Source organism: Caretta caretta, chromosome 11 (assembly GCF_965140235.1).
Source record: "Caretta caretta isolate rCarCar2 chromosome 11, rCarCar1.hap1, whole genome shotgun sequence".
Taxonomy (NCBI): Eukaryota; Metazoa; Chordata; order Testudines; family Cheloniidae; genus Caretta; species Caretta caretta.
In genome coordinates, this window is record NC_134216.1 from 8,275,969 (window position 1) to 8,302,292 (window position 26,324).

The 26,324-nt window shown below is 42.3% G+C and overlaps 1 protein-coding gene across 5 annotated transcripts in view; it reads left to right on the plus strand.

The window, feature by feature from the left end:
• Window positions 1-26,324, plus strand: part of PTPN4 (protein tyrosine phosphatase non-receptor type 4) — a 229,810-nt gene that overhangs the window by 104,837 nt on the left and 98,649 nt on the right. For all 5 annotated transcript variants that reach the window (XM_048868477.2, XM_048868476.2, XM_048868482.2 and 2 more), the window contains 3 exons: window positions 3,429-3,516; window positions 5,785-5,873; window positions 19,405-19,468. In XM_048868477.2, coding sequence (XP_048724434.2) covers window positions 3,429-3,516; window positions 5,785-5,873; window positions 19,405-19,468 — 241 coding nt within the window. The remainder of the gene's footprint in view (window positions 1-3,428; window positions 3,517-5,784; window positions 5,874-19,404; window positions 19,469-26,324) is intronic.

Consider the following 26,324-nt stretch of genomic DNA (forward strand, 5'->3'; position numbering starts at 1 on the left):
CCTGATCAGATTCAACAAACAAAATATAATTCCCAGAGGAGTCACCAGAAAAACGTCAGAAAAACTGAGGAACCATCTCCTGAACTTTACATATTCCAGAAAGGACCACTTCAAACAAGAAATCATCACATTCTCCCACACACTGGAAGAAAAAAATCAGGAAACCCCAAACAACAAACAAACAAAAATCTGATGACAGCCAACAACACAAAAAGTGGAACCAACAATAACAACTTCAGAACCGACAACAGCACCCCTGGGAAAAACCAAGATACCATAACCCATCACATGGACACTAAATAACACCCCAACATCATCAACTTATCAAGACTACTTCTAATCTATACAGTAGTTAACTGTACTCTCCAAGGGACTGAATTTCTTGTCCACCACAGAACCTTATAGCGTACTAACATGTGGAAAATGAGAAGAATTCTTTTGATGACTCTTAAGGAGTCCTTTCACAACAAAGATGATGATACTCACAACTACCACACTTCTGTTGATAGTCATAAGAAAAAGTAATCAATTGACTGCACACAGGCACGCAGCAGACGAAACCACACACTTGATCATTACATTGATTACTTTTGGAGAAAAATTGAATGAACTCCTCAACAAATATTATATCCACGCAATCTCTCTGCCATCCAGAGGATTGCTGTACAGTCTCTGAAATCCAGTCATCAAATCGTGAACAAACCAATAGCCAAAGGAGGTGCCATCATAGTCCTTAATCATGATGTCTACGTCAATGAGGCCAACTCTGCCACCACCTAGCATAAAAAACTCAATGAAGGCCCCACACCGCAATTCACACAGGAATTTAAAGATACCATCAAATCCTTCCCCAGACAACTCCAAGAAAAACTCTACAACCTCATCAACCCCTGGTCTCCCACCCCAGTAACCATCTACATGCTTCCAAAAATGCACAAAAAAGGGAACCCAGACAGACCCATCATATCTGGCCATGGCACTTTCACAGAAGGAATATCAGGACTCGTAGAAACCATCCTCAAACTATTCGCCACGCAAAAGGTCAGCTTCCTCCAAGACACTGCCAACTTCTTCCAAAAACTCGACAACATTAACAGCCTCCCTCAGAATGCCATCCTTGCCACTACAGATGTCGCCTTCCTACACACCGACATCCCTCACCATGACGGCATCACTGCCATCACATTTAACGAACACTTTGTCCAAACCATGGGTATAAGGTGGCTTCCCAGTATGCCAGCCTTTTCATGGGCCAAGTCAAGGAAGAATTTCAGGGAAAATGCACCACAAAACCAGTGATATGCCTGAGATACATCAATCCTCTGGACAGATGAACTAAATTCCTTGATAAATTTCCCCCACAACTTCAGCAACCACCACCACCCATCAAACTCTCTCTAGAACACTCCCACACCAACATCAACTTCCTGGATACTGCAATCCACTTCAACAGTGGAACCCTCCAAACAGCTATATACAAGAAATCTACAGATCACCACTCTTACACACACCACAGATCCAGCAGCCATCCCAGACATGCAAAGGAATCTGTTATCTGTGGCCAGGCACTCAGATACTACAGAATTTGCTCTGAAGACAAAGTCTAGGATACACAGCTAAACACACTTAAAACCGCCTTCACTAAACAAGGACTCTCCACCAGAGAAGTAGATCACATCATGGAATGGGCCACCCAAATACTCCGGGAGGATCAATACAGAAATAAATACCACACTGACCACACACCCCTAGTTGTCATTTACGATCCCACATTGGAACCCGTATAGGGTATCATTAAACAATTACAACTCATATTTATCTGCATCCTGAAAGAAATCTTTCCCAAACCCCCTATTCTGGTCTTCAAAGAACCCTCAAACCTAGTTAAGCTTATCAGAAGCAAGCTCCCCACAGCACCCCCCAACAGAACAACAGATGCAAAAGCTGCAGACATATCTCCACAGCTGTGATGATCATTATCCCGCACAACACACCTTTCAAGATTCATGGGTCTTGCACATGCCCATCACAGTGTGTGATGTATCTCATCCAGTGTGTCAAATATCCCAACAACAACAATGTTGGTGAAAGCAGACAACCCCTATGCTCTTGAATGAACTCTCACAGTAAAATGATAAAAAAACAAAAACACCCTATCACTCATGAGTGAACATTTTTCACAAAATGACCACTCCATATTGGTCCTCTCAGTACTCGTCCTCAATGGAAACATTCAAAAGGCAAGCTTGGCAAATTAAATTCTTAATTCTGCTAGACACTAAAATCCATGTACTCAACAGAGAAACTAGTTTTATGGCTCATTACAACAATGTTTAATACATCTCACTGCCTGCTAACCCTTAACTGACCCCTTCATTTTAAGTGGTATCTTATAGCATGTGTTAACCCCTTATGCTTAATAGTTTGTCCCAACTTGTAGTTAGCTCAGACACTCTAGTTACCTTCCCCAGACCAGAAAAAAAGCTCTGAAAAGCTTGAAACATTTACCTTCCACCAACAGAAGTTGGTCCAACTAGAGATGTTACCTCAGTACCTTGTCTCTCTCTCAGAAGTAGATAAAGCAGTTTTGCAATTCATCAGATTTTATCAGTTATATGCAGTTGTATGAATTTCTGCTACAGAGCCAAAAGGATATGAAACAAAAAAAACATTGAAAGTAAATGCCCTAATTTGTGTAATAATATACTGCTGATAAACTTTCAGTTAGAGTCCATGAGTCTGTTAAGAAATATTTAATAGGGGTTGTACTCCGCTAACACATTTATTTATTACAGATAGGGGATACTGGTGATTTTATTAACTAACAAAATTGCCAATTAGTGACTGAAACTGAGCAATGTGGAATCAATCAAACATATTGCAGATTAAAAAGGTTGTGGCGGGGAGGGTAAGGAAAAACAAACAATTTGAACTTGGTGATTGTACAAATATTAAAATCTAGGGTGGACCCTGCAGAGAAGATATTATTTCAATTCAAAATATAATACTAATTGCAAGAGCAGTTTTTAGAGGCTTCACTGCCAACTCAAAGGTTTTCAGGCCCTTTAAGGCACCTATCACTGTGCCATTTGAAATACAACGTATATATGTGCCGAGTATGTATTGCAGTCTTCCTTTAATTACATTTTTGTTGTGTGGAGGCAGAACTGGCAGAATTGTGAGTGTACACATGTGGAGACCAATCAACTAATTAACAAGTATCTGTGAGGAAAGTGCTTGAATCTCTAGCTACCAAAATTACTGCATGACAATCAGTGTATATGGTGGAGTCAAGGGGGAGTTGGTTTATCAGGGAAAAATGGAGTTAAAGTAATGAATTATTAAAATCTGCTTGAGCTGGCTAAGGGTTTTGGATATTTTATGTACTTTTGGGCTGCTTCGTATTTAACTCATCTTTGTCGTTATAGAGGCTTGTCTCCTGCAGAAGCTGAGTTCAATTATCTCAATACAGCACGTACCTTAGAACTCTATGGAGTTGAATTGCACTATGCAAGAGTAAGTTTGAATGATTCACACTGTAATATAAAAGTAGATTCATGATATTTTCAGGAACAGTTTAGTATAATTTGAATATAATGTTCAAGGCCCTAATTCAGCAGGCTATTCAGTCATGGGCCTAACTTTCAGCAATTTGAGTAGCCCTTATTTGACTTCATTGAGACTACTCATGCTTAAAGTTACGCAAATGATTAAGTACCTTGCTCAGTCTGAGGCCAAGTAAAGTGAACATCAGGCTGTGCCAATTATTTGCAACTGTATTGGATAAATGTGCTTGTTGAATGTCTCTTTGGCATTTAGGGAACTTTTGGCTTCTGAATTTTTAATTTGGCTTCAGTTAATATCCTATTAAACTGAATGGGAAGTTCTCACGTTTACTATCTCACTTAAGTTGCAAGTTCCATAAATCTTTGTATAATTTAATATTGTGAAGGTTACATCATTGCAACCAGGGCAATAATACACTTTTTAAATGGACAGTGCAGATTATGGCTAATATCGAAGTGTGTATCTAAGAGTTCATTATCTAAGTTCTTGTCAATATATTAAAATGCATCATTTGTAAGTAGGTCATGCATAGGAATAATTTCCCATCTGTTTCTTGAAGCCCTACCAACACAGATTTTACTTAAACCTATAATCTTCAAACAGCATGTATTCTTCTATTAAAAACAAGTCATGTGTTCTGACTTCTGATCTTAATTCTCCATAAAGAAACTTGCTAAATAGGATTTCAAGTATTTACAACTTTTACATGACATGGATGCACCCAATCCTTGCTTATACGCATGTTGGGATATAGCAGGCATTTGATAGAGTCAAATTGAAGGACCTGCTATGACTAGAGTACAGAAACATTTTTAGAAAAGTATGGTTTGAAATAGAAAAAGGTTTATTTGTGATAGGCTCTCCCACTCCAAACCTAAAACTTAGGTTGACCTAGCTACGTCACTCAGGGATGTATGCCGTGTGACATAGTTAGGTTGACCTAACCCTCACAGTAGATGCAGCTAGGTTGATGGAAGAATTCTGTGTTAGACCTAGCTGCTGCTTTTCAACTGGGTGGATTTACTATAGCAATAGAAAAAACCCTTTTAGTCTCTGTAGTAAGTATCTATGCTATATCCACATAGCTGCAGCACTACACCCATGCCACTGTAGCGATTGGAGTGTAGACAATGCCTTAAGTACTGAAATTGCAACTTGCTTTCACATAGGAGTATAAGTTGTTAGTTGAGTTTATTGTTGGATTGCTACCAAGTCAGTTTACTGAGCCTGTGATTCATAGTCATCTGAGTTTGGATACACTGTGTAATATATTTCTTTTAGGTAATTTTCACTACTACAACTACTTCCAATAAGTTACCTTCTATTTCAAGGCTATTTAAGTAGATAATTCCATTGGAAGACAAGAACAGGAGGAGCATCTGTGTAAAACTGAAAAAAGATGCATTCTTCCAGAGTATCGATTACCTCCGTTTAAATTACTAAATCCGTATTAAAAGTGTCATAATCTAAAAAGGATAGTGTGCCTATGAGACAAACTGCAGGAATATGCACTTTCCCTTTAGAGCCTGCCGTAGCGGCTAAGAAACTTGGATTTTTGTTTAGATGTTATTTCCACTAATTATTACTTATCACTTGAGCACGCTTTAGTTTGTCATTATTACAATAAAAAAAATTGGAATTATGGGAAGAGGAAGAGACAAATGTTATGATATAAAAAGGGATGATGCTGTGTAAAGTCTTGCAAGTGGTAAGTTGGAACCCCATGTTGATTGGGGAAGGAAGTTAAGGTTGTGGTTCATAGGATCAGAGTGACATGCAAAGAAGATAACTTCAGTTGTGTGTACTAGAGTGCATATGTATTAGAGTGAGGGAGACAGTTACTGTAGTACAGGTAAGTGAAAAGGGCACGGAACAGAGATTTAGCAGTGAGAACAGAGGTTTAGGTGGAAAAGGAAAGATATAAATTGCATTTGTGAGGGGAGTATTTTCTAATTGTGAAGGGAAAAAATAGAACCAAGGTAAAAAGATTCTACCTTGGTTCCATTTTTTACCTCAGTTTCTGCTCAGATTAATAGGAACTGTACCATTAAATGTTCATTGCATTAAAAACTTGCCCCATTAGGTTAATTAACATACGATTTTGCTGTGTGCGTGTGAGAGGGTATGTGGATGATCATATATAAAATATGTATGGGTTTCTACAGTATATATTTTAATTGTTTTGTGTTGAATCTATTGTTTTGTTCTCTTTTAAAGGATCAAAGTAACAATGAAATTATGATTGGAGTGATGTCAGGAGGAATATTAATTTATAAGAACAGGGTACGAATGAACACCTTTCTGTGGTAAGGAAAACTGTTTTCAACAAATGCTTTTGTGTTTATTATTTCAAAATATGTTCTTCAAATTAATACCAGCAGCTTCATGATGGTAAAGTGATCTAAAACTATTTTAATATTTGTACCTCAGGTATGAGTGAGTCACTTCATATACTATGCACTGGATACTGAATGTGGATGCTTTTATGAATGATGATTTTCCTTCTGAAAACTTTTTAGGCAACACTGTTAAATGTTTGTAGTGCATAACATAGTTTTGCCACAGTTTTCCTGCAGGAATTTGGAAACTTATGTAGTGTTCAATAAGACTGTGTAGCCAGGGTCAGTGTTGTGGGAATTAAAAAATTTCTGTTCTCACTGAGAAATTTTATGACTATGTTGGATTCTTAGGGCAGGTCTTCACTACCTGCTGGACCGGCTGGTAGTGATTGATCTAACGGGGATTGATTTATCGCATCTCGTCTAGATGCGATAAATCGATCCCCAAACGCGCTCCCCATCGACTCCGGAACTCCACCTTGTGAGAGGCGGAAGCGGCATCGACGGGGGAGCGGCAGCAGTCGACTTGCTGCCGTCCTCATGGCCAGGTAAGTCGACCTAAGATATGCCGACTTAGGTTGCATATCTTAAGTTGACCACAAACAACCCCCGCCCAGTGTAGACCAGGGCTTAGTGTAAATATTTGTACTAGAACTTAGAACTACAATCTTGATCAATGATAAATGATCATGACTGTTTTTTGTTTCTTCTTTTGTGGTTAAGCTATACTGAGTATTAAAAATGTAATTTATTGGCTTGTTGCAGCACTTGAGAATAGTCAAGGAGCAGTGTTTATTAGTATGTTTCTCTCCATCCATAGATACAGCCATGTTCACTTTAGGTAGAAGATAATGTAAGAGCATTTGTTGAGGAAAATGTAATAATCATTTCCCTTAAATATATTGGATTTTTAGATTTTCTGTCCTCTTACCTTGAACTCCAAATTTTACATAGGAATTGCCATATTTCAGTGGTACTCAACATTGTCCCTGCTGGGATGCCCTGTCACACATAGCAATATGGCAAAGTAATGAACCCCAAGTTGAGAACTCATGCCCTATAGGATCCAGACCTTTGCCCCACCATGCCTGGCATCTTGACTCTGTGCCACATAGCTTACGCTTCAGAGGAAGAGAAAAAAAATCTTTATAGCTTCATCAAAGAAGCAAGGTTGTATGTAGAGACCTACTGGAAGTGAAGACTAGACATGAACCGAATGGAAAAACACATGACAGTATTATCTTAATATTAGCTTTTTTCCTAAAGCTTTTAGCTCAACACCAGCTGTCTCTGTACTTCTCTCTTTCTCCTTGGCTACTGAGATCGCTTGGATAGTGCCTGTGAGTGTAACTTGGTTACTTTCAGTAATTTCTAATAAAATAAGACCTACTGAGTGAAGTAACTGCTGTCAAACTTTCATAACTTTTTCAAGGCTGTTTCCATTTTTCTTATAAATAGCCCTGGTTCCATTGGTTCTGTTTGTCTGTGTAGAATCCATTTTGGTTTTATCCCATATCACACATCTCATTGAACATATCATTATAGAACTGAGTGAACTGTATCTGCCTTAGAACTGTGACTGGAATAAATCAGCCTCACACAATTGTCATGAAAATGTACCAGCCCTATGTTTATCAGACACCAAATCTATTTACCCCAAGATAATGAAAAGTGAACTCATATTTTGCTTGCCTGTTGATTTGTTTGTCCATGTTAAGTTAATAAAATTTTGCAAGGCTGGACTAAGTCCTTTTTCACTTAAGTCTGATTGTGACATCAAGCATCCTCATGGAAGTGTTCTCTCTAGTCAAGTAACCAAGGATACAAAGTATAGATTTGCGTTTAAAGGCATAACACAACAGAATGGTAATCTCAGTATGTGACATTAGCATAGAAGCTAGGTCACATAATTGGTAACTGAAATTGTATGACGTACCCAGTCAATATGGGGATAATTGAAATGCCCCACTGTTATTGAACTTTTTATTTTGATATCCTCTCTAATCTCCCTTAGCATTTCATCTTCACTATCACTGTCCTGGTCAGGTAGTCGATAATAGATCCCTACTGTTACATTCTTATTAGAGCATGGAATTACTATCCATAGAGATTCTATGGAACATGTGGATTCATTTAAGATTTTTATTTCATTTGATTCTACGTTTTCTTTCACATATAGTGCACTCACCCCTCCCCCCCCCGCCTACCTCCCACGATCTGTTCTGTCCTTCAGATATATTTTGTATTTGTTTCTTCTTCAGTAAGTGTCCCTCTGGTCCCTTTAGATGAATCTGCTCCCCCACGCTTGTAATTGTAGATTTTTAGTAGCAGTGCCTGGTTGGGTCACACGTGCATTGTCTCTGTCTCACGCCACTTCTGGCAGTGACATAGGGCTGTGCGACCAACCTTACCTTGGTTCCTTTTCTACCGCCCTTAGCTTGAGACAGAGCACTTAGCAGTGCCTCTGTACTTCAGCTTTCTCTAGTTTTAACTTTAGAATACTAGTTGGTTAGTAGTTAGTTAATAGTTAGTCAGTAATTACTTACCCATCCCTGTTTATTTTCTTAAAAAAACAAAACCACTTTTTTTCTTAGGAATTTACATTTCAGTTGTTAGAACACCCCTTAATGTAGCATAGTTACCCTCGCTCATGGGAGGAACCCTACTTTGGGGGGCATGCCACCTCCCCGTTTTAAATGTTGCCTCACTTGCTGCTCCTCGATCCGAGTCTGACGGGCACTCACAGTGTGTCCGCTGCCTCGGTGAGACACACATACCTCGAAAGTGCTCCCACTGCCACAACTTGAAAGTCTGTGCCAGAAAGGTGAGAGACGTAGGGCTAAAACGTCTCATGATGGAGAAGTCTATTATGGCCCACGTCCAGTCCAGGATCATGGACCCCTCCGGGGCAACAGTTTCCTACAGCAGCATTTGACAGGTTCTCTTCCACATGCTTAGGGGAAGGAGCACTCTGCCAAGAAGGCAGCAAAGAAGCGGGTTCTGAACTCCCCTCGGGAATCCTCCAAAAAGCGGCGTTCCCCAACTCAGTAGACTCCATTGGTACCAACTGCAGCAAGACGTTCCACCTCTGAGGTAGCAGGACTATCCAGTACCGTGAGTACCACACAAGCAAAAGACCCTAGGCAGGCTGGCTTGGAAAAAGGCAGTAAAGGGAGATCTACATTCCCTGCCTCGGTACCACTGGAGCCGCTCAAACATGTGGCACCGAGCAGTTCAGCAATGGTATAGGCTGTGGTGCCACCTTCTGCACGACCCTTGGAACCAACAACTGCAGCAAAGTCATCGGTACCGCTGGCAACACCTTCTTTGATACTGCTGCTCTCGGTACTGCAACAGTTTCTCTGAAGAGGGACGAAGAAAGAAGATGGGTAGGAGGGATGGAGGTAATGTGGATGGAATAAACAATCTCAATGATATCTAGTACCCATTTGTCTGACGTGATGTTTCGCCAAACTATGGTGACTTTCTCTTCTCTACCAATGGTACTGGACTACATACTGAAACTTAAGAAATCAGGTCTCTCCAGGAGCTCAGAGTACACCTCACAGCAATCATGGTGTTCCCCCACAAAGTAGACAAGTTCTCAGTCTTCGCCCACCTGATCACTAAATGTTTTCTCAAGGGTCTTCATAAACTTTACCCTGAAATATGAGCCCCTACTCCATTATAGGACCTCAATCTGGTGCTGTGATGTCTTACTGGCCCCCTTTTGAACTATTAGTGATGTGTTCACTACTTCACCTCTCAATGAAGGTGGCCTTTCTTGTTGCTATCACGTCTGCCCAATGAATAGGAAACTGCAGGTCCTCATGGCACACCCCCTGTACACAAAATTTTTCAAAAACAGTTACCCTAAGACCACACCCCAAGTTCTTACCTAAAGTTGCCTCCTCATTACACCTGAAGCAGCCCATTTGTCTCCCATCGTTCTTCCCAAAATCTCACAGGAATAAACAAGGAGCAGAGTCATCTTGATAGCTGCCACCTGGCCCAGAAAAATGTGGTTTCCTTACCTCCTGAAGATGGCTATATATCCACCGTGTACTCTTTCACTTCTACCTCATCTCCTGTCTCAGAATGCAGGCCAGGTCTACCACTCGAACTTGGCAAGACTCCACCTCAAGGCGCCACACCCTAGACATCCGAAGAGTTCTAGCATTCTACATTGAGAGGACAAAGACTTTCAGAAAATCACCAATGTTATTTCTCTTCATCATGAATGATCTAAGGGAGATGCCATATATAAACAGAGGCTGTCTACATGGCTCTCCGGCTTCGTTGACTTTTGCTATCAGCATCAACCATTACACCTACTGGGGACTCGCACACACTCCACCAGAGCACTCTCTGCCTTGATAGCTTTCATAAGAACATAAGAGCGTCCATACTGAGTCAGACCAAAGGTCTATATAACCCAGTATCCTGTCTTCTGACAGTGGCCAATGCCCGATACTTCAGAGGGTGTCAACAGTACAGGTAATCAAGTGATCCTTCCCCTGTCACCCATTCCCAGCTTTTGGCAAACAGAGGCTTGGAGACACCATCCCTGACCATCCTAGCTAATACCCATTGATAAACACTATCCCTGACCATCCTAGCTAATAGCCATTGATGGACCTAATGATACTTCCTCATCAATTATTGGGAGTGGACTACATCCGCCCTTCTTGAATTGGCCCTGTCAACACTGGTTCTCCACTTGTGAGGTAACTCCCTTCTCTCCATATGTCAGTATATAATGCCTGCATCTGTAATTTTCACTCCATGCATCTGAAGAAGTAGTTTTTTACCCACGAAAGCTTATGACCAAATAAATCTGTTAGTTTTTAAGGTGCCACTGGACTCCTTGTTGTTTTTGTGGAATCATTTTGTAACTAATGCAGGTATTTTGAGTGGCTGAGGTACATAATTGGGCCTCTTTAGTGAGCAAAAAAAACTCTGAAAATGTTTTTGACGCTTGTGCTGAATATTCTGCTTTGAACTAATTTTCTCACTCTAAGAATCCCACAGTAGTGTAATTGCCTATTTAAAGTAAGAAGTCAGCTATTCCTAGTTACTTTAAAAATCCGAAAATAGTTACACAATAAATTGGCATGTAAATATTTTACAGGAGCTGTATCGTTTACATAATGCTAAAAATTTGTGCTTATTTTTTTTGAAGCTTAATATGCTGCTGACAGTGCTTTGTCTTTAGTTTTACATATATTGCTTGCTTTTAAAGTTCAGTAACTTACTAGATAAATAAAATTTTATCTTTTAATGGTGTTTATAGTTCTTCTTAAAGTTCATAATGTTTTAATCCTTACTTGTGGGAAATTGTATGAAATGTTTTAAAAATACAATGCACAAGATGCCTGTGTCAATAACTTTGCTCTTCCTGGGAGGTAACATTTCCATAGGTGGATTGGTTGGGTGTGTGGGGTATTATCCTGTCTTCCCTACGATGTGATTGCTTCACAGAGGGATTGAGGATTTGGGTGGGTATGTTGCCATTTAATCCTCTGTGACAGGGGAGAGCATTGAAGAAGGTAGAAATGGGAGGGTTCAGAGTGTTTTTAACCATTTGTCCTTTGGATAAAAAACACTTTGCGGGGAATACCATATGAGAATCTGGGGTCGAGATAGACTGTGAAAGCTTTTAGTTCCTCGTTCCCTGTCCTGGTGGGCAGAACAAGACTAGATAGATGATGTGCAGAGAAAAGGCCATTAAATATGATGCCACTGGCAATGCCCAAAGTCTCAGGAATTGGAGTTATTGCCAGTTGTTACTGGTGTAGGGACTGCTTTTCAGTTATGCTGTTGAATGCAAGGTCATTGACTAATATATAGTTATTAAATGTGATTTAATTAGGAAAGAATCATATGGCTTTTGCAGAGACTTCACTATTTGAGGCAGTGGGTCCTTGGTTAGGCCAGATCAGCGGTTCTCAAACTTCATTGCACTGCAGCCCCCTTCTGACAACAAAAATTATTGCACGACCCCAAGAAGGGGGATCAATGCCTGAGCCCAAGCCCTGCCACCCCAGCAGGGCTGGATGGGGGGGGGGGTTGGAGGCCTAAACCAAAGTCTGAGGGCTTCATCCCTGAATTGGGCGATGGTAACCTGAGCCCTGCCACTCAGGGCTGAAGCCGAAGCCTGAGCCCCACCACCCAGGGCTGAAGCCTTCAGACTTTGGCTTCAGTCCCAGTCAGTGGAGCTTGGACTTTGACTTAAGCCCTGGGCCTGAGCAAGGGCCTAATGCCAGCCCTGGTGACCCCATTAAAATGGGATTATGACCCTCTTTCGGGTTACAATCCACAGTTTGAGAATCGCTGGCCCAGATTATTCCAGCTAGATACTGTATAGCATGTATCATAAGGCTATCAAATTGGTGTGGCACTACCGAGTGTATATGATTTACAGTTCAGGGGGGTCTCCTAAAATTAGATCTGATACAGCATATCCACTTCATTTGCAAATTTTAGGATTCATCAGTAGTGTGAGGAGATCTGCATATGTGTACAGATGATCTTGCTATACCAAAAAGTCCCTTCTTGAATTGATGCAAACCATATCTATTTATGTGCCTCCTCCTCCTCCTCCCTCCCCCCCCAAGTAATAGTATTATCTGAGTGCCTGTGGATTGTTTTCTGCAGTATCATTTGAAGTTAATTAGTTCTATATTCTGAGTCATTTGAATATGCACTTGGAGGATGAATTCTGTAGGTTAGGTCAGGATTTACTGGCTACCATGACACCAACTTGGGTCTGTCCCTGCTTTCTGATGCAGTTTATGTAGTTGGTCACACTCTGTATCTTGATTTTGAGGCTAGGATTAGAGATAAGGAAGGGGTATGTCACTGACAGTGGAAGGGCAAGGAAGAAGAGAAGAGCGGCTAGTCCTATAGAAAACAGGGAAGAGTCAATGGAGACAACACCAAATATGAGCCCCAGGAGGATACAGGATGGGTTGAAGAGGATTACAAGGGAGAACAGGAATGGAAAGAACTTGCAGCCAGAGGGAACAGGGGATAGACCAGAGAATCGCACCGTCACCAGGAAAAGGCAGGTCTCTGTGATCGGGGACTCGTTGCTGAGAAGAATGGACAGGCCTGTAACCAGAGCTGATCCAGAGAATAGAAGGGTGTGCTGCCTACCAGGTGCTAAGATACGGGATGTGGACCTGAGGTTGAAGAGGATCCTAAAGGGAGCGTGAAAGAATCCACTGATCATCCTTCGTGTGGGAACAAATGATACGGCTAGATTCTCGCTGGAACGTATCAAGGGAGACCATGCCAGGCTGGAGAAGACGCTTAAGGAAATCGAGGCTCAGGTGACCTTCAGTGGGATTCTGCCTGTTCCAAGAGAAGGGCAACAAAGGTGTGACCAGATTATGACTATCAACAGATGGCTCAGGCAGTGGTGCTATAAGGAGGGCTTTGGAATGTATGGCCACTGGGAGGCGTTCATGGGCAGAGGACAGTTCTCTCGGGATGCATTTCATCTGAGTAGGGAAGGATATAGCCTTCTAGGATGGAGGCTTGCGTAACTGATTAAGAGAACTTTAAACTAGGAATTTGGGGGAGATGGTTGGGAGATGTGTTAAGGATAATCTGGGCATGGCCCAATATCTAAACAAATACTTTGCCTCAGTCTTTAATGAGGCTAATGAGGAGCTTAGGGATAATGGTAGCATGACAAATGGGAATGAGGATATGGAGCTAGATATTACCATATCCGAGGTAGAAGCGAAACTCCAACAGTTTAGTGGGCCTAAATCTCAGATAATCTTCATCCAAGAATATTAAAGGAAATGGCACTTGAAATTGCAAGCCCATTTGCAAGAATTTTTAATGAATCTGTAAACTCAGGGGTTGTACCGTATGACTGGAGACTTGCTAACATAGTTCCTATTTTTAAGAAAGGGGAAAAAAAGGTGATAGTTTGACAGCTGTAGTATGCAAGGTCTTGGAAAAAATTTTGAAGGAGAAAGTAGTTAAGGACATTGAGGTCAATGGTAAATGGGCAAAATACAACATGGTTTTACAAAAGGTAGATCGTGCCAAACCAACCTGATCTCCTTCTTTGAGAAAGTGACAGATTTTTTAGACAAAGGAAACGCAGTGGATCTAGTTTACCTAGATTTCAGTCAGGTGTTTGATATGGTGCCACATGGGAAATTATTAGTTAAATTGGAAAAGATGGGGATCAATATGAAAACTGAAAGGTGGATAAGGAATTGGTTAAAGGGGAGACTACAGCGGGTCATACTGAAAGGCGAACTGTCAGGCTGGAGGGAGGTTACCAGTGGAGTTCCTCAGCGATCGGTTTTGGGACCAATCTTATTTAATCTTTTTATTACTGACCTTGGCAAAAAAGTGGGAGTGTGCTAATAAAGTTTGCAGATGACACGAAGCTGGGAGGTATTGCCAATTCAGAGAAGGACCGTGATATCATACAGGAAGATCTGGATGACCTTGTAAACTGGAGTAATAGTAATAGGATGAAATTTAATAATGAAAAGTGCAAGGTCTTGCATTTAGGGATTAATAACAAGAATTTTAGTTATAAGCTGGGGACGCATCAATTAGAAGTAACGGAGGAGGAGAAGGACCTTGGAGTATTGGTTGACCGCAGGATGACTGAGCCACCAATGTGATATGGCCGTGAAAAAAGCTAATGTGATCTTGGGATCCATTAGGCGAGATATTTCCAGTAGAGATAAGGAGGTGTTAGTACTGTTATACAAGGCACTGGTGAGACCTCCATCTAGAATACTGTGTGTGGTTCTGGTCTCCCATGTTTAAGAAGGATGAATTCAAACTGGAACAGGTAGAGAGAAGGGCTACTAGGATGATCCGAGGAATGGAAAGCCTGTTTTATGAAAGGAGACTCAAGGAGCTTGCCTTGTTTAGCCTAACCAAAAGAAGGCTGAGGGGAGATATGATTGCTCTCTATAAATATATCAGAGGGATAAATACCAGGGAGGGAGAGGAATTATTTAAGCTCAGTACCAATGTGGACACAAGAACAAATGGATATAAACTGGCCATCAGGAAGTTTAGACTTGAAATTAGATAAGGTTTCTAACCATCAGAGGACTGAAGTTCTGGAACAGCCTTCCAAGGGAAGCAGTGGGGGCAAAAGATCTATCTGGCTTTAAGATTAAACTCAATAAGTTTATGGAGGAGATGGTATGATGGGATAACATGATTTTGGCAATTAATTGATCTTTAACTATTCATGGTAAATAGGCCCAACGGCCTGTGATGGGATGTTAGATGTGGTGGGATCTGAGTTACTACAGAGTATTCTTTCCTGGGTATCTGTGTGCTGAATCTTGCCCACGTGCTCAGGGTTCAGCTGATCGCCATATTTGGGGTCGGGAAGGAATTTTCCTCCATGGCAGATAGGAAGAGACCCTGGGGTTTTTCACTTTCCTCTGCAGCATGGGGCATGGGTCACTTGCTGGAGGATTCTCTGCACCTTGAAGTCTTTAAACCATGATTTGAGGACTTCAGTAAGCTCAGACATAGGTGAGAGGTCTATTGCAGGAATGGGTGGATGAGATTCTGTGGCCTGCATTGTGCAAGAGGTCAGACTTGATGATCATAATGGTCCCTTCTGACCTTAATGTGTATGAGTCTGAATGTGTGTTGCAAGCTAAAGGAATGATTGTCTGGCTAATGGACCACTTTGTCAATGATCTAGTAAGATGTAGTTTTCCTGTATCATCTTAAACACTCTCTTCCTTGGCTCCCTACTCACGAGTTCCCATTGTATTTAGTTGACTTGCAACTGATGAAGAAAAAGGCTAGATATCAGGCAGTCTCTTGGTCTGAATTCTATCAGTTGCTGCATAATGAGATTTTGAAATCTTATACCAGGCCTGTGGCGGAAGGATGTAGAGAAGTTTCTTCACATCTAGCATCAGCAAAGTCACAGTCAGCGAAACTGTTTTGTGTGGTTAATAACCTGATTAATCCAGGCTGCAGTCAGTGATCGAGTGATATTTCTTCACAGCTGTCTGGCAGATAAATGCTCAGATTAGATTTGAAGTGAACTTCTATCCTCCCTGGTGATGGAATTGGCTCTTTTGAGCGACGGGAGAGAGAAGATAGTTTTTGAGTCATTGCTCTTAAGGGACCAATGGGGCTCTGTTCTGTCATCCCTCTTGTTCATTGCTAGTGAAAAGTTTCATTTGCAGTGTATTCAGTATGCTAGGTGGCACCCACCTCTACATGCTTCTGGGTAGTTGATTAGCAACAGTTGTCAAGGTAGCTTGTTAAACATTTGAGTTTGGCAAGACTTCACTTTAGTTACCTGTGGTGTCGTCATGCGTAGGCTGAATCACAATATAATGTGTCCTACATGAAAGCTACACCTTCAAACTATCCAGAAACTACACTTATAGCTGAAAGAAAAGGAGTACTTGTGGCACCTTAGAGACTAACAAATTTATTTGGGCATAAGCTTTTGTGAGCTACAGCTCACTTCATCGGATGAATGAGGCAGTCAGCTTATTAAGCAATATTATATTCAAGGAGTGCATCACACACGTGTTTTGTGGTGTGCTGTCTGCCAGTTGGTTTCAAGATGAAGTTCTAAGGTGGATGTGACCTATAAAATCCTAATCAGTTTGCACATCTGAAAGATTCACTTTATCCCTTGTGGTACCATGGTGGTTGTACTTGTCTAAGACACTTAAGCTAACATTTTCCCTCACCTTTGTTCACCAGTGTCTGGATTTGCTGATCTTGTTTTCTCAGATTTTTCCTGGGGCGACGGAGTAGGGAAGGTTGTGACGGGCTTAATTTTTTTTATGTTGAATGTGCTTAGAGATCAAAAAATGCATATATGGCAAAGTCTGAATACACCTTGATTATGTTGTAATGCTTTGTGCACTTGCTAACCAGTTACTTGGCATGGACTTTATCTTAGGTTTATAAAGCAGTTTCGCACTTCAATAACTTTATTAGCAATTTATTTTATTACTTAAGAGTAAATGGGTGATGGTCATTTTCCTTTGACCTCAGTTATATCACAAAGCTGGAGAAAGAGGTGAAGCAGAACTTGTCAAGTGTAACCAGGGAAACAGTGCCAGAGCTGGCATGCTGGTGAAGGTTCAAGGTGACTTTGAGCCACTTGTCAAGATTCTGTCACCAAATTAAAGGGAGGATTGGGATGATTTCCTGACGCTGGTGCTTTTCACTTCATTTTTGAATATTGCTCCATCATCCCTAACAGACCTGGCTTATCTTTCAACCTCCTTTAAAAAAACAAATCTTCTTCAGGAGTAAATTTTATTGCCTTTTGAATGGAGCTAATTGTGCTGGATGGCAAGTATTTTCAGAAACACCCAGAGGAGTACAGCCTGGCACCCATTAGATCAGGGGTGGGCAAAGTTTTTGGCCCGAGGGCCACAGCTGGGAATAGAAATTGTATGGTGGGTCATGAATGCTCACAAAATTGGGGTTGGGGTGCAGGAGGGGGTGAGGGCTCTGGTTGGGGGTGCAGGCTCTGGGTTGGAGCCAGAAATTAGTTCAGGGTTTGGGAGAAATCTCCGGGCTAGGGAAGGGGAGTGGGGTGTCATGGGGGGGGGGGGAAGAGCTTCCGCTGGGGGTGCAGGCTTATGGGTGGGGCTGGGGATGAGGAGGGTGCTTTGGGCTGGGACCGAGGAGTTCGGAGGGTGAGTGGATGATTAGGGCTGAGGCAGGGGTTTGGGGTGCAGGAAGGGGTGCAGGCTCTGGCTGGGAGTGTGGGCTCTGGGGTGGGGCTGGACATGAGGTGTTTGGGGTACAGGAGGGTGCTCCAGGCTGGGATCGAGGGGTTTGGAGCGTGGGAGGGGAACAGGGCTGGGGCAGGAGGTTGGGGAATGGGGAGAGGCTCAGGGGTGCAGGCTTCGGGCGGCGCTTACCTCAAGCGGCTCCCGGAAGCAGCGGCATGTCCCTTCTCCAGTTCCTATGCGGAGGCATGGCCAAGTGGCTCTGCACGCTGTCCAGTCCCCAGGCACGGCGCCTGCAGCTCCCATTGGAGTACTGGAGGTGGCCATTGGAGTGCGTAGGAGCTGCAGGGGGGCCATGCCGCTGCTTTTTGGAACTGTGTGAAGTGGCCCCCAACCCTGTTCTCTGGCTGGAGCGGGGCAAGCCCCAGTCCCTGCACCCCAGCAGGAGCTCGAGGGCTGGCTTAAAACAGCTGGTGGGCCAGATCCAGCCCCTAGGCTGTAGTTTGCCCACCCCTGCATTAGATCATTGCCATCTTCAAATTACAGAAGTTGAAAGTTGTCATTATACCCCATATAATTTGGATTTAACAAAATACTGTATAAATTCTGGTTAATAAGTGCACTTCATAGAGGTTTGTTTGCCCAGTGATAGTGCTTCCTTTCTTGGTTTTGGGGAAAAGTTCTAGTTCAAAAGGAAAACAAACACTTCGATTTCCCAGTCCCTTACTCTGTCTTACTTACACCTGTGATATGGCCTTTTTGTAGACCTAGTGGGAGGGGGACTCTTATTGAAATGATGACAGGACATCAGTGGGTTACTATGGGAGCACGTTGAAGAAACTTCGCTTAATGTGACTGTCTGCATAAACTGATTATTTTTGTATTTATTCTTATAATAGCCATTGATTTAGTTCTGAGTGAAAAGAAGGCATTTTGTAACATTTCTGTTCTGATTTTTGTATTTGAACAAACCTGTATCTTTTTCTTCAGTAGGTTTTCCAACATGTGGGAAAGGTGCATTGTAACTATTTATAGCATATGTATCTGCTATGAGTCCGGTTACTTTTTAAATAGGGATACAAGCCCATTAACAAATTCTTTACTAAGAGAATTTGATGGTAGGTCTAAGGCCTGTGTTTCAGGCTTACTGCCCTGGAATTTGACATAAAGGACCTGCTTTGCTAGCTCGGACAGTTAGAGATTCTCTTTACCCTCACTTCCTTATAGCTGACCATAGCATTTTCTTTTCTCTGTTGCTACTGCCTGAGTCTGATTTGATCACTGGTGTCTTTCCCCATCCTACACTGCTGTGACCAGCCTCTAACTTTCTTTTAAGTGACACATTAATCCCAGGAATTTCACATAAATTTAGTTATTGCATCAACATTGTAGTATGTTTCTAATAGATAGAATATGACCCCTGCAAAGATGGTGATTTCTCAGAAGCTCTTAAAAAAAAAAGAGAGAGAATTTATTAAGGAGTTACAGTAATACTGAAAGATATATACGTGAAACAATTATTTTAAAAATTACCAATATACCAATGAAATGTACATAGGAAGAGTGCCTTCGTTTACAAAACTTAAATCATACAAACTACTAATATAGCCATTATTCTTTTTAGCTATTCCTGCCAAATGAAAGTTCATATGAATTAAATTAGTTCTCTGTAGAAAACATACATTTCAATAAATGTACCATAATTATTTTAATATGATTTCATTATACTAAAAGTGTATAAATATTCTGATTTTATTTCATTTTTCATTTAGGTTGAAGATTGTAAAAATTTCTTTTAAGTGCAAACAGTTTTTTATTCAACTTAGGAGAGACTTGGTGAGTACTCATCTTAAAATTTGGTGGTCTGAAAAATAACAGCAATGAAATTTCCCCATAAAGAAAAGTCTGCATTATCCTTTTCCGGTTATGTTGATTCCGTGTCTTTACCTATAATAAAAAAATTCAGTTCTACCAGCTTTCTACATAATTCGGTAATTATCCAAAGGGCAATTAGTCTATTTCTGGTTGTAATTTGTTTTGATTGAGTTGTCTTAAATATTAGAAGATTTTTAATTCTGTATATGTAGACTGGCTAAAATCAGCTGCTCTTAAATCAGTAAGAAAATAAAACATGGTCTTAGTTTTAATTTTGGTTTGAGCAGAAATCAAGTTAAATTGAAGTTAAACATAATGCTTGATATTTATTTGAAGGTTTTTGACTTTGTAAGTAAACTTTTAGTTAAATATGCTGTTTTTTATTTATATTTGTCTGACTTTATTGACATAGACTGGCTTTGTCCCATTTAAATGGAAAATTGATGACGATATCTTATATAATTCCAGGCAGCATAATATATAAATAGTGCTGCTTTTAGAGACTTCTAACTTTTTTGAAATATGTCCGAAAAGTTATTCAAGTTTTCTATAAAGAATAAGTATTTTGCTGATTATGGTTATTTGACATCTGTAATGCAATGCCATAGGACTGCGTGATACAGAACTCCATGAGTAATGACCTCGCCCATGCCTCAAAGAGTTTACTGTCTGAACTGATAAGACAGGTCACTGAGGAAGAGAATAGGCATAGGAAATGGAAATACATAGTTCTTCTTTAAGTGATGGTCCTTATTGTATTCCACTGCACATATGTCGTGCACCCAGAACCAGAGCTTTTCAAAGTAGTATTGCTTGGTGGTCCGCGCATACGTCCTTGTGTTGCCTTGTGGTTTCTTCAGTGCCTTCTCACCGCTGGATGGTCTGAGTCAGAGCATCTGCTCACCTCTTGTTCTTAGTGATGCATTTTCAAAATATTTTACAAAAACTGTTCTTATTTTCGTTCATAGTTAGGATTTTATTGTTTTTCATTGTACTTTGATAATTCCTAGCAGTTTTTATAAATAAGGACCTTGGATGCCGCTCTGGTGGTTTTTTCCCATCAAACAAATCCCTCTTTCACCCCCACTTCCTGCCAAGATCCTGGGTCTGGGTACTGGATTATGCCAAAGACACCGGGATTCAAAGTCTGTGCTTCCTGCCCTTGCTCATTTTCCTTCAGTGACAAACATCAATGCTGTTCGTACTGTTTGGGGAAAGTCCACATTGCCTCCAGGTGCAGTATCTGCACCTCCTTCCCCTGTACCTGGGAAGGCCAATCTCTCTGCCTCAAGAAACACCTCATGGACGTAACTGTGGTCTTGAAGTCGGATCCTGGCCACAGAACCCCCCCATACATTGGCCTGAGCATTCCAAGTGTGGTACCACGGAGCCTCTGTCCTGCTGCTACCAAAGCTACAGACCCTGTGTCGGGGCCTTGCCATGAGCCATGGAAGCATGCGTATAAGCATGGCAGTAAGTCTTCATCTAAATCCAAGAAGGACACTGCGTCATCCATGACACTCCATCATCCACGGAGGAGCTACACGCTCCAAGGCGCACAAGAGTGATAAGAGGCTACACCGCTCACCAGATCCACTGATGCTGTATCCCTCCTGCCTCAGCTCTGCCAGTGTCCCGTGAATTGCTGGTCCTGAGACCACGCCTCTTTTACCAGTTCCAGTCCCGTCAATAAACAGGGTACTATAGATTCCAGGGAAAAATCGGAAGCACTCCTGACCTCACAAACTGTTAGCCTTGGAAGGAGTGTGGTCTCCACATGTTCTGGTGCACTCACCTCTGCAGAGGGCTCCATCTCTTGCATTACATTTACCTCCTGCTGGCCATACCTTTCTAATGCATCCTGTTCTGACGGCTCCGTCAGCACCGCCATTCACGCAAGACTCCGAGGACCAGGATGTTTGGCACAGTCTCCCGCTTCTGTTCTGGAAACTCAACTACCTGATGGTTCCAATGGCTCTATGACAGTTTCCTCCTTTGCCATACCCAAGAAGCTGTTATCTGGCTCTTTGGGCACAAGTACAACAACAGCAGGATCAACTGAGTTGGCCACATTGGAGCTCGTGGCCCAAATATTGGCCTTAGGAACAATCTCATTCAGCTTGGGAGAACTTCCCTGTTTCACAGTCCAACCCTTCATCCAACAGATATTCGGAAATGGGTTTAGACGGTGCACCAATCAGCCCAGCTCCGATGGTTCCAGTGGATCCAGAGAGATTCCCTTTGTGGTCTTCAGATACAGCTGTCTCATTGACACCTTCTTCCCTGCTAGCTAGCTGTTGTCAGTTTCAAAAACTCCTATGTAGAATAGCCAATGCTCTTGAGATGCCACTGGAAGAGATGCAGGATAGTCCATGCCAGTTACTAGACATTCTGCACGTATCGGCATTGGTAAGGGTGGTCTTACCAATCAGTGATGTCATTATTCAACTGGTACGCACCATGTAGCATACCCTGGCCACGACTGCACCGACCCCAAAGGAGGCTGAGAAAAGGTACTATGCCCCTGCCACCCCTGCAAAGGGTCAGAATTTTTATTGTCGCACCCTCCACCTAACTCTTTGGTAATAGAAGCAGTGTCAGAGCAGACCAAACAACACCCATGCTCCACCTCAGCAGACAGGGTGGTAAAAGACTGAACCTCATGGGTTGAACGGTCTTCTCCTTGGCAGGACTACAATTCTGGATCTCTAATTACTTGGTACTGATGGCCAAGCATGACATGGATGGAGGAATTTGCAGATAAGCTATCTCAGCAAGATCGTACTCTATTCCAAGAGATTTTACAGGGATGCAAGTTGGTTGTCAGGTCCATACTTCAGGCTGCAGTTGATTCAGCAGACACATCCTCGTGTGTATTGGCGACTGGAATTGTCGTGAGGAGGGAATCCTGGTTACACTCCTCAGGTTTCCCTAGAGAGGTGCAGAACACAGTCGAGGACCTTCCCTTTGACGAATCACACCTCTTCAACCAGAAAACTGATGATTCCTTACACGCCGTAAAAGACTCTAGAGCCATCTTATTATCCTTGGGCTTATATACACCAGCACCAAAAAGAAAATTTTATTGTCCGCCACCAGCCCAAAACTATAAAACTCCTCCCTTCTACCACTAACGGGCCTACAAACCTCCTCAGTAGCGCCCTAAGGCACATAGAGCCCATCCACCTGTTCCAGCAATGCAGACTTCTGCACAACACACTCAGTCATTGTGAAAATGGTGTTTCTGAGTGCACCTAGAGAGCCATCAGCCACTCCGTACACCAACACTCCTACCCTCCACGCCTTTTTGTGGGTGGTCTCAAACTCTTTCTACCAGCTTGGAGAGCTAGAACAATGGACAAGTGGGTCTTGGACATCGTTCAACACTGCTACCCCATAGAGTTTGACTGCGCCTCTATGTCTCCCACCCTGACCCCCCTGCTCTAGCGATCCCTCTCATTGACAGTGTTCTTACCCTAGAGGTGGGCTCCCTCCTACAGAGAGGAGCAATGGAGTCCATACCTGCAGCCTTTCGGGGCGCAGGGTTCTATTCCAACTATTTCCTGGTACCCAAGAAGAAAGGGGATGTAGACCAATCTTGTATCTCCAACACCTCACCCGCTCGATTTGCAAGTGAAAATTCTATATGGTCATGCTTGCAACTGTCATTCCCTCACTAGAAAAAGGCATGTGGTTTATGGCTCTCAACATGCAAGACACCTACATCCGTATCAACATACATCAGACCCACAGAAGGCTCCTGAGGTTCAAAGCAGGGCATCAATACTTCCAATACAGGATTCTCCCATTTGGACACACCACTGCCCAACAAATTTTTACAAAGGTTTTCTCTGGGGGTAGCAGCTCACCTACAACATCGGGGAATCCTTTCTTTTCCATACCTGGACGACTGACTGCTGGCAGCACAGTCCAAAGAGGAAGCTCAAGCATTGACATCCCAGCTTCTTCTCTGCTCCTCACTAGGAGTTAACAGCAACATGGAAAAATCAACTTTGCACCCTACTTGGTCCCTGGAATTTATAGGAGTGTGCATCAATGCGATCTCTGCACGAGCATATCTGCCACGGCAGATTCCAGAGCCTACTGGACCAAATAGCCCTGATAACCTCCAGCCCTTCGGTCTCAGCCAGGACCTGCCTCTCCATCCTAGGGCACATGGTGGCGTGCTCATATGTTACACCCTTTGCCCGCCTGCACCTTATCAGGCCAAATGGATACGCTTCACCTGCTGGGTCGAACAGCAAGGTCTTACCCCTGAATCTGTGGGCATCTCATATCTCCTCCACGTGAACATCTTAGGACTTGCTCCCAGCTCTATCAGAGTGGATGCAGCCACCATTAGTGCCTTCCATCCTTCTGTGGAAGGTCAGTTGATTTTTACCCATCCCTTGGCCTCCTGCACTCTCTGTCCTCTCCGGAAAGATCACTTTCCTTGTTGCCATTACCTCAGCAAGGATGATTGGTGAGCTGGGAGCCATGATGGCAAAAAACCCCTTTCACCATGTTCCATAAGGACAGGATCTCACTACAACTGCATACCAAGTTTCGGCCAAAGGTCGTTTCACAATTCCACCTCAACTAACCCATACACCCACCTACCTTCTTTCCAAAACTACATGCCTCGAACGAGGAATGGCGGCTTCATTCCCTCAGTGTGCATAGGGCCCTGGCCTTTTATCTACAAAGGACAAAGCCAATCTGGAACTCTCCCAAACTATTTGTTACCATACTGGAGAGAATTAAAGGACAGGCCATTTCCACCCAGAGAATCTGTAAGTGGGTCTCAGGGTGCATTATGCGCTGCTATCACTTGTCAGGGCTCTCCTCACCAGATGGGATATGAGCCCATTCCACGAGAGTGCAAGTATCAACAACAGCTGCATTACACAACATGCCCCTTGTGGAAATACATAAGGCGGCCACATGGAGTTCAGAACACACCTTTTCCTCTCACTGTGCTCTGGTACATGATTCTGCGACGTATACCTCATTTGGCACAGCGGTCCTCCATTCTACGGTTCAGCCATCTTCCTTGCACCCTCTGCCTCTCATGGTACTGCTTGTCAGTCACCCTCTGTGGAATACAATAGGGACCGTCACTTGAAGAAGAGGAGGAGGTTGGTTACTTGTTGTGAGGTTCTTCGAGATGTGTGGTCCCGATCTGTGGCTATGTAGGTTTGCAGTGGAGAAGGAAATGGAGACATGGCTGGGCCGCCCCGCCCTATATCACCTCGGGTGAAACTCCAAGCTCAATACAAGGGCTCATGTATGGACCGCCGAGCAATACTGCTTTGAAAAGCTCTGTCTCCAGGTGCATGGCCCATGCACATAACCCTTTGTGGAATACAGATAGGGACCACACATCTTGAAGAACCTCCAGTTAGATCCCGGTATGTAACTTTGTATTAATACCAAGAATAAAATAATACAATTAACGCATCAAGTTAGCTCTGTCTTTATATGGTTCTTGCTTATCCTTTAAAGGAAATCAGTGGGCCACTGAATGCAGAATAACTAAGTAGATTGAGAACGTGGATTTTGGGGAGGTGTATGTAATGTACGTTATTAAGGAAGATATTCCAAGTATAGGAAATGACATGGGAGGTGCTTGTTGGAGAAGGAAAATAGGGCTGTCGGGATAGAGAGGGAAAAGGTGTATTGTACGATATTGACATGAGAGTTGTTGGTGACCAGTGATATAGCTGTAGCCAGGAACAGAGCTGTGCAGAATTTTAAAAGTGAGGCTGAAGAATTTGAAATTGGTGCAGAAGGAGCAGTCAGGCTAGAAGAAGAGACTTATAAAGAGGGTGATGTGGTCAGACTGGCAAGAAAGGTTTCACAGCCGCATTTTGGAGCATGGTGTATATCACTAAGGCCAAGAAGTAGTCCAGGAAGGAGACTATTAAGGCAAAGGCAAATGTTTTGGTGGTAGGCATTGACAAGAAGGGATGGATTTTGGATGTTGTGTGGAAATAGCAGGAATAGGCATAAAAGCGCAATTAAGGATGATAACACGATTTTGAGTTTGGGGAATATCTAGCAGTGTGATTTATCATGTATGTTAAATAATATTTATGGAAAAGAAGGCAGTTTTTAAACAGTACGCTGACCTGTAATACCCCAAAGGTCAGATTTTGGCTCCAGGTGTGTGTGTAGGTAACTTCCACTGAAGTTTGCAGGAGTGAAATAGCTGAATCTGAGATAAGAATTTGGCTTTAACCCTTCTTAATAACTAGGATAGCCATATCTCAATTAATTGAAGCTAACAACTTGGAGGTTTGTAATTGGTCTGATTATTTCTGATGTCTGAATTCTACCATTCACAAGTGAAATGAGATCAGATTCCATGGGGATGCATTTTTCACAGAATTTTATGGAGTCTTACCTCATACAGCACATATTGACCTTCATGTGACTTTGCAAGAAATCATATGGCTAAAACCCCATGCAATGCTTTAAAAATTTTTACATGTAAATTCATCTGAAAATAGTTTTAAAATAAATCTGCCAAAAGGTGTATGAATAAGTAGTGTTTTTCTGGTTTCAAAATGTTGCATAAACCAAGAAAAAATATATACATAGTCCTATATTGAAAACTCTCATAAAAGCAAATTCTGTTTATCTGAAACACTTTATTATCGAAATGTTTTGAAAGTCCCTTGAGCTGTTCAGATAATCCAGGTTTACCTGCAGTGCTGAACGGTTTGAGGTTTTGATGTAATTATCAGTCACACAAGCCTCTGTCTTACTGTACCTGTTGTGACCTCAGTTATTTGAAATGTATGTAATAGCAACA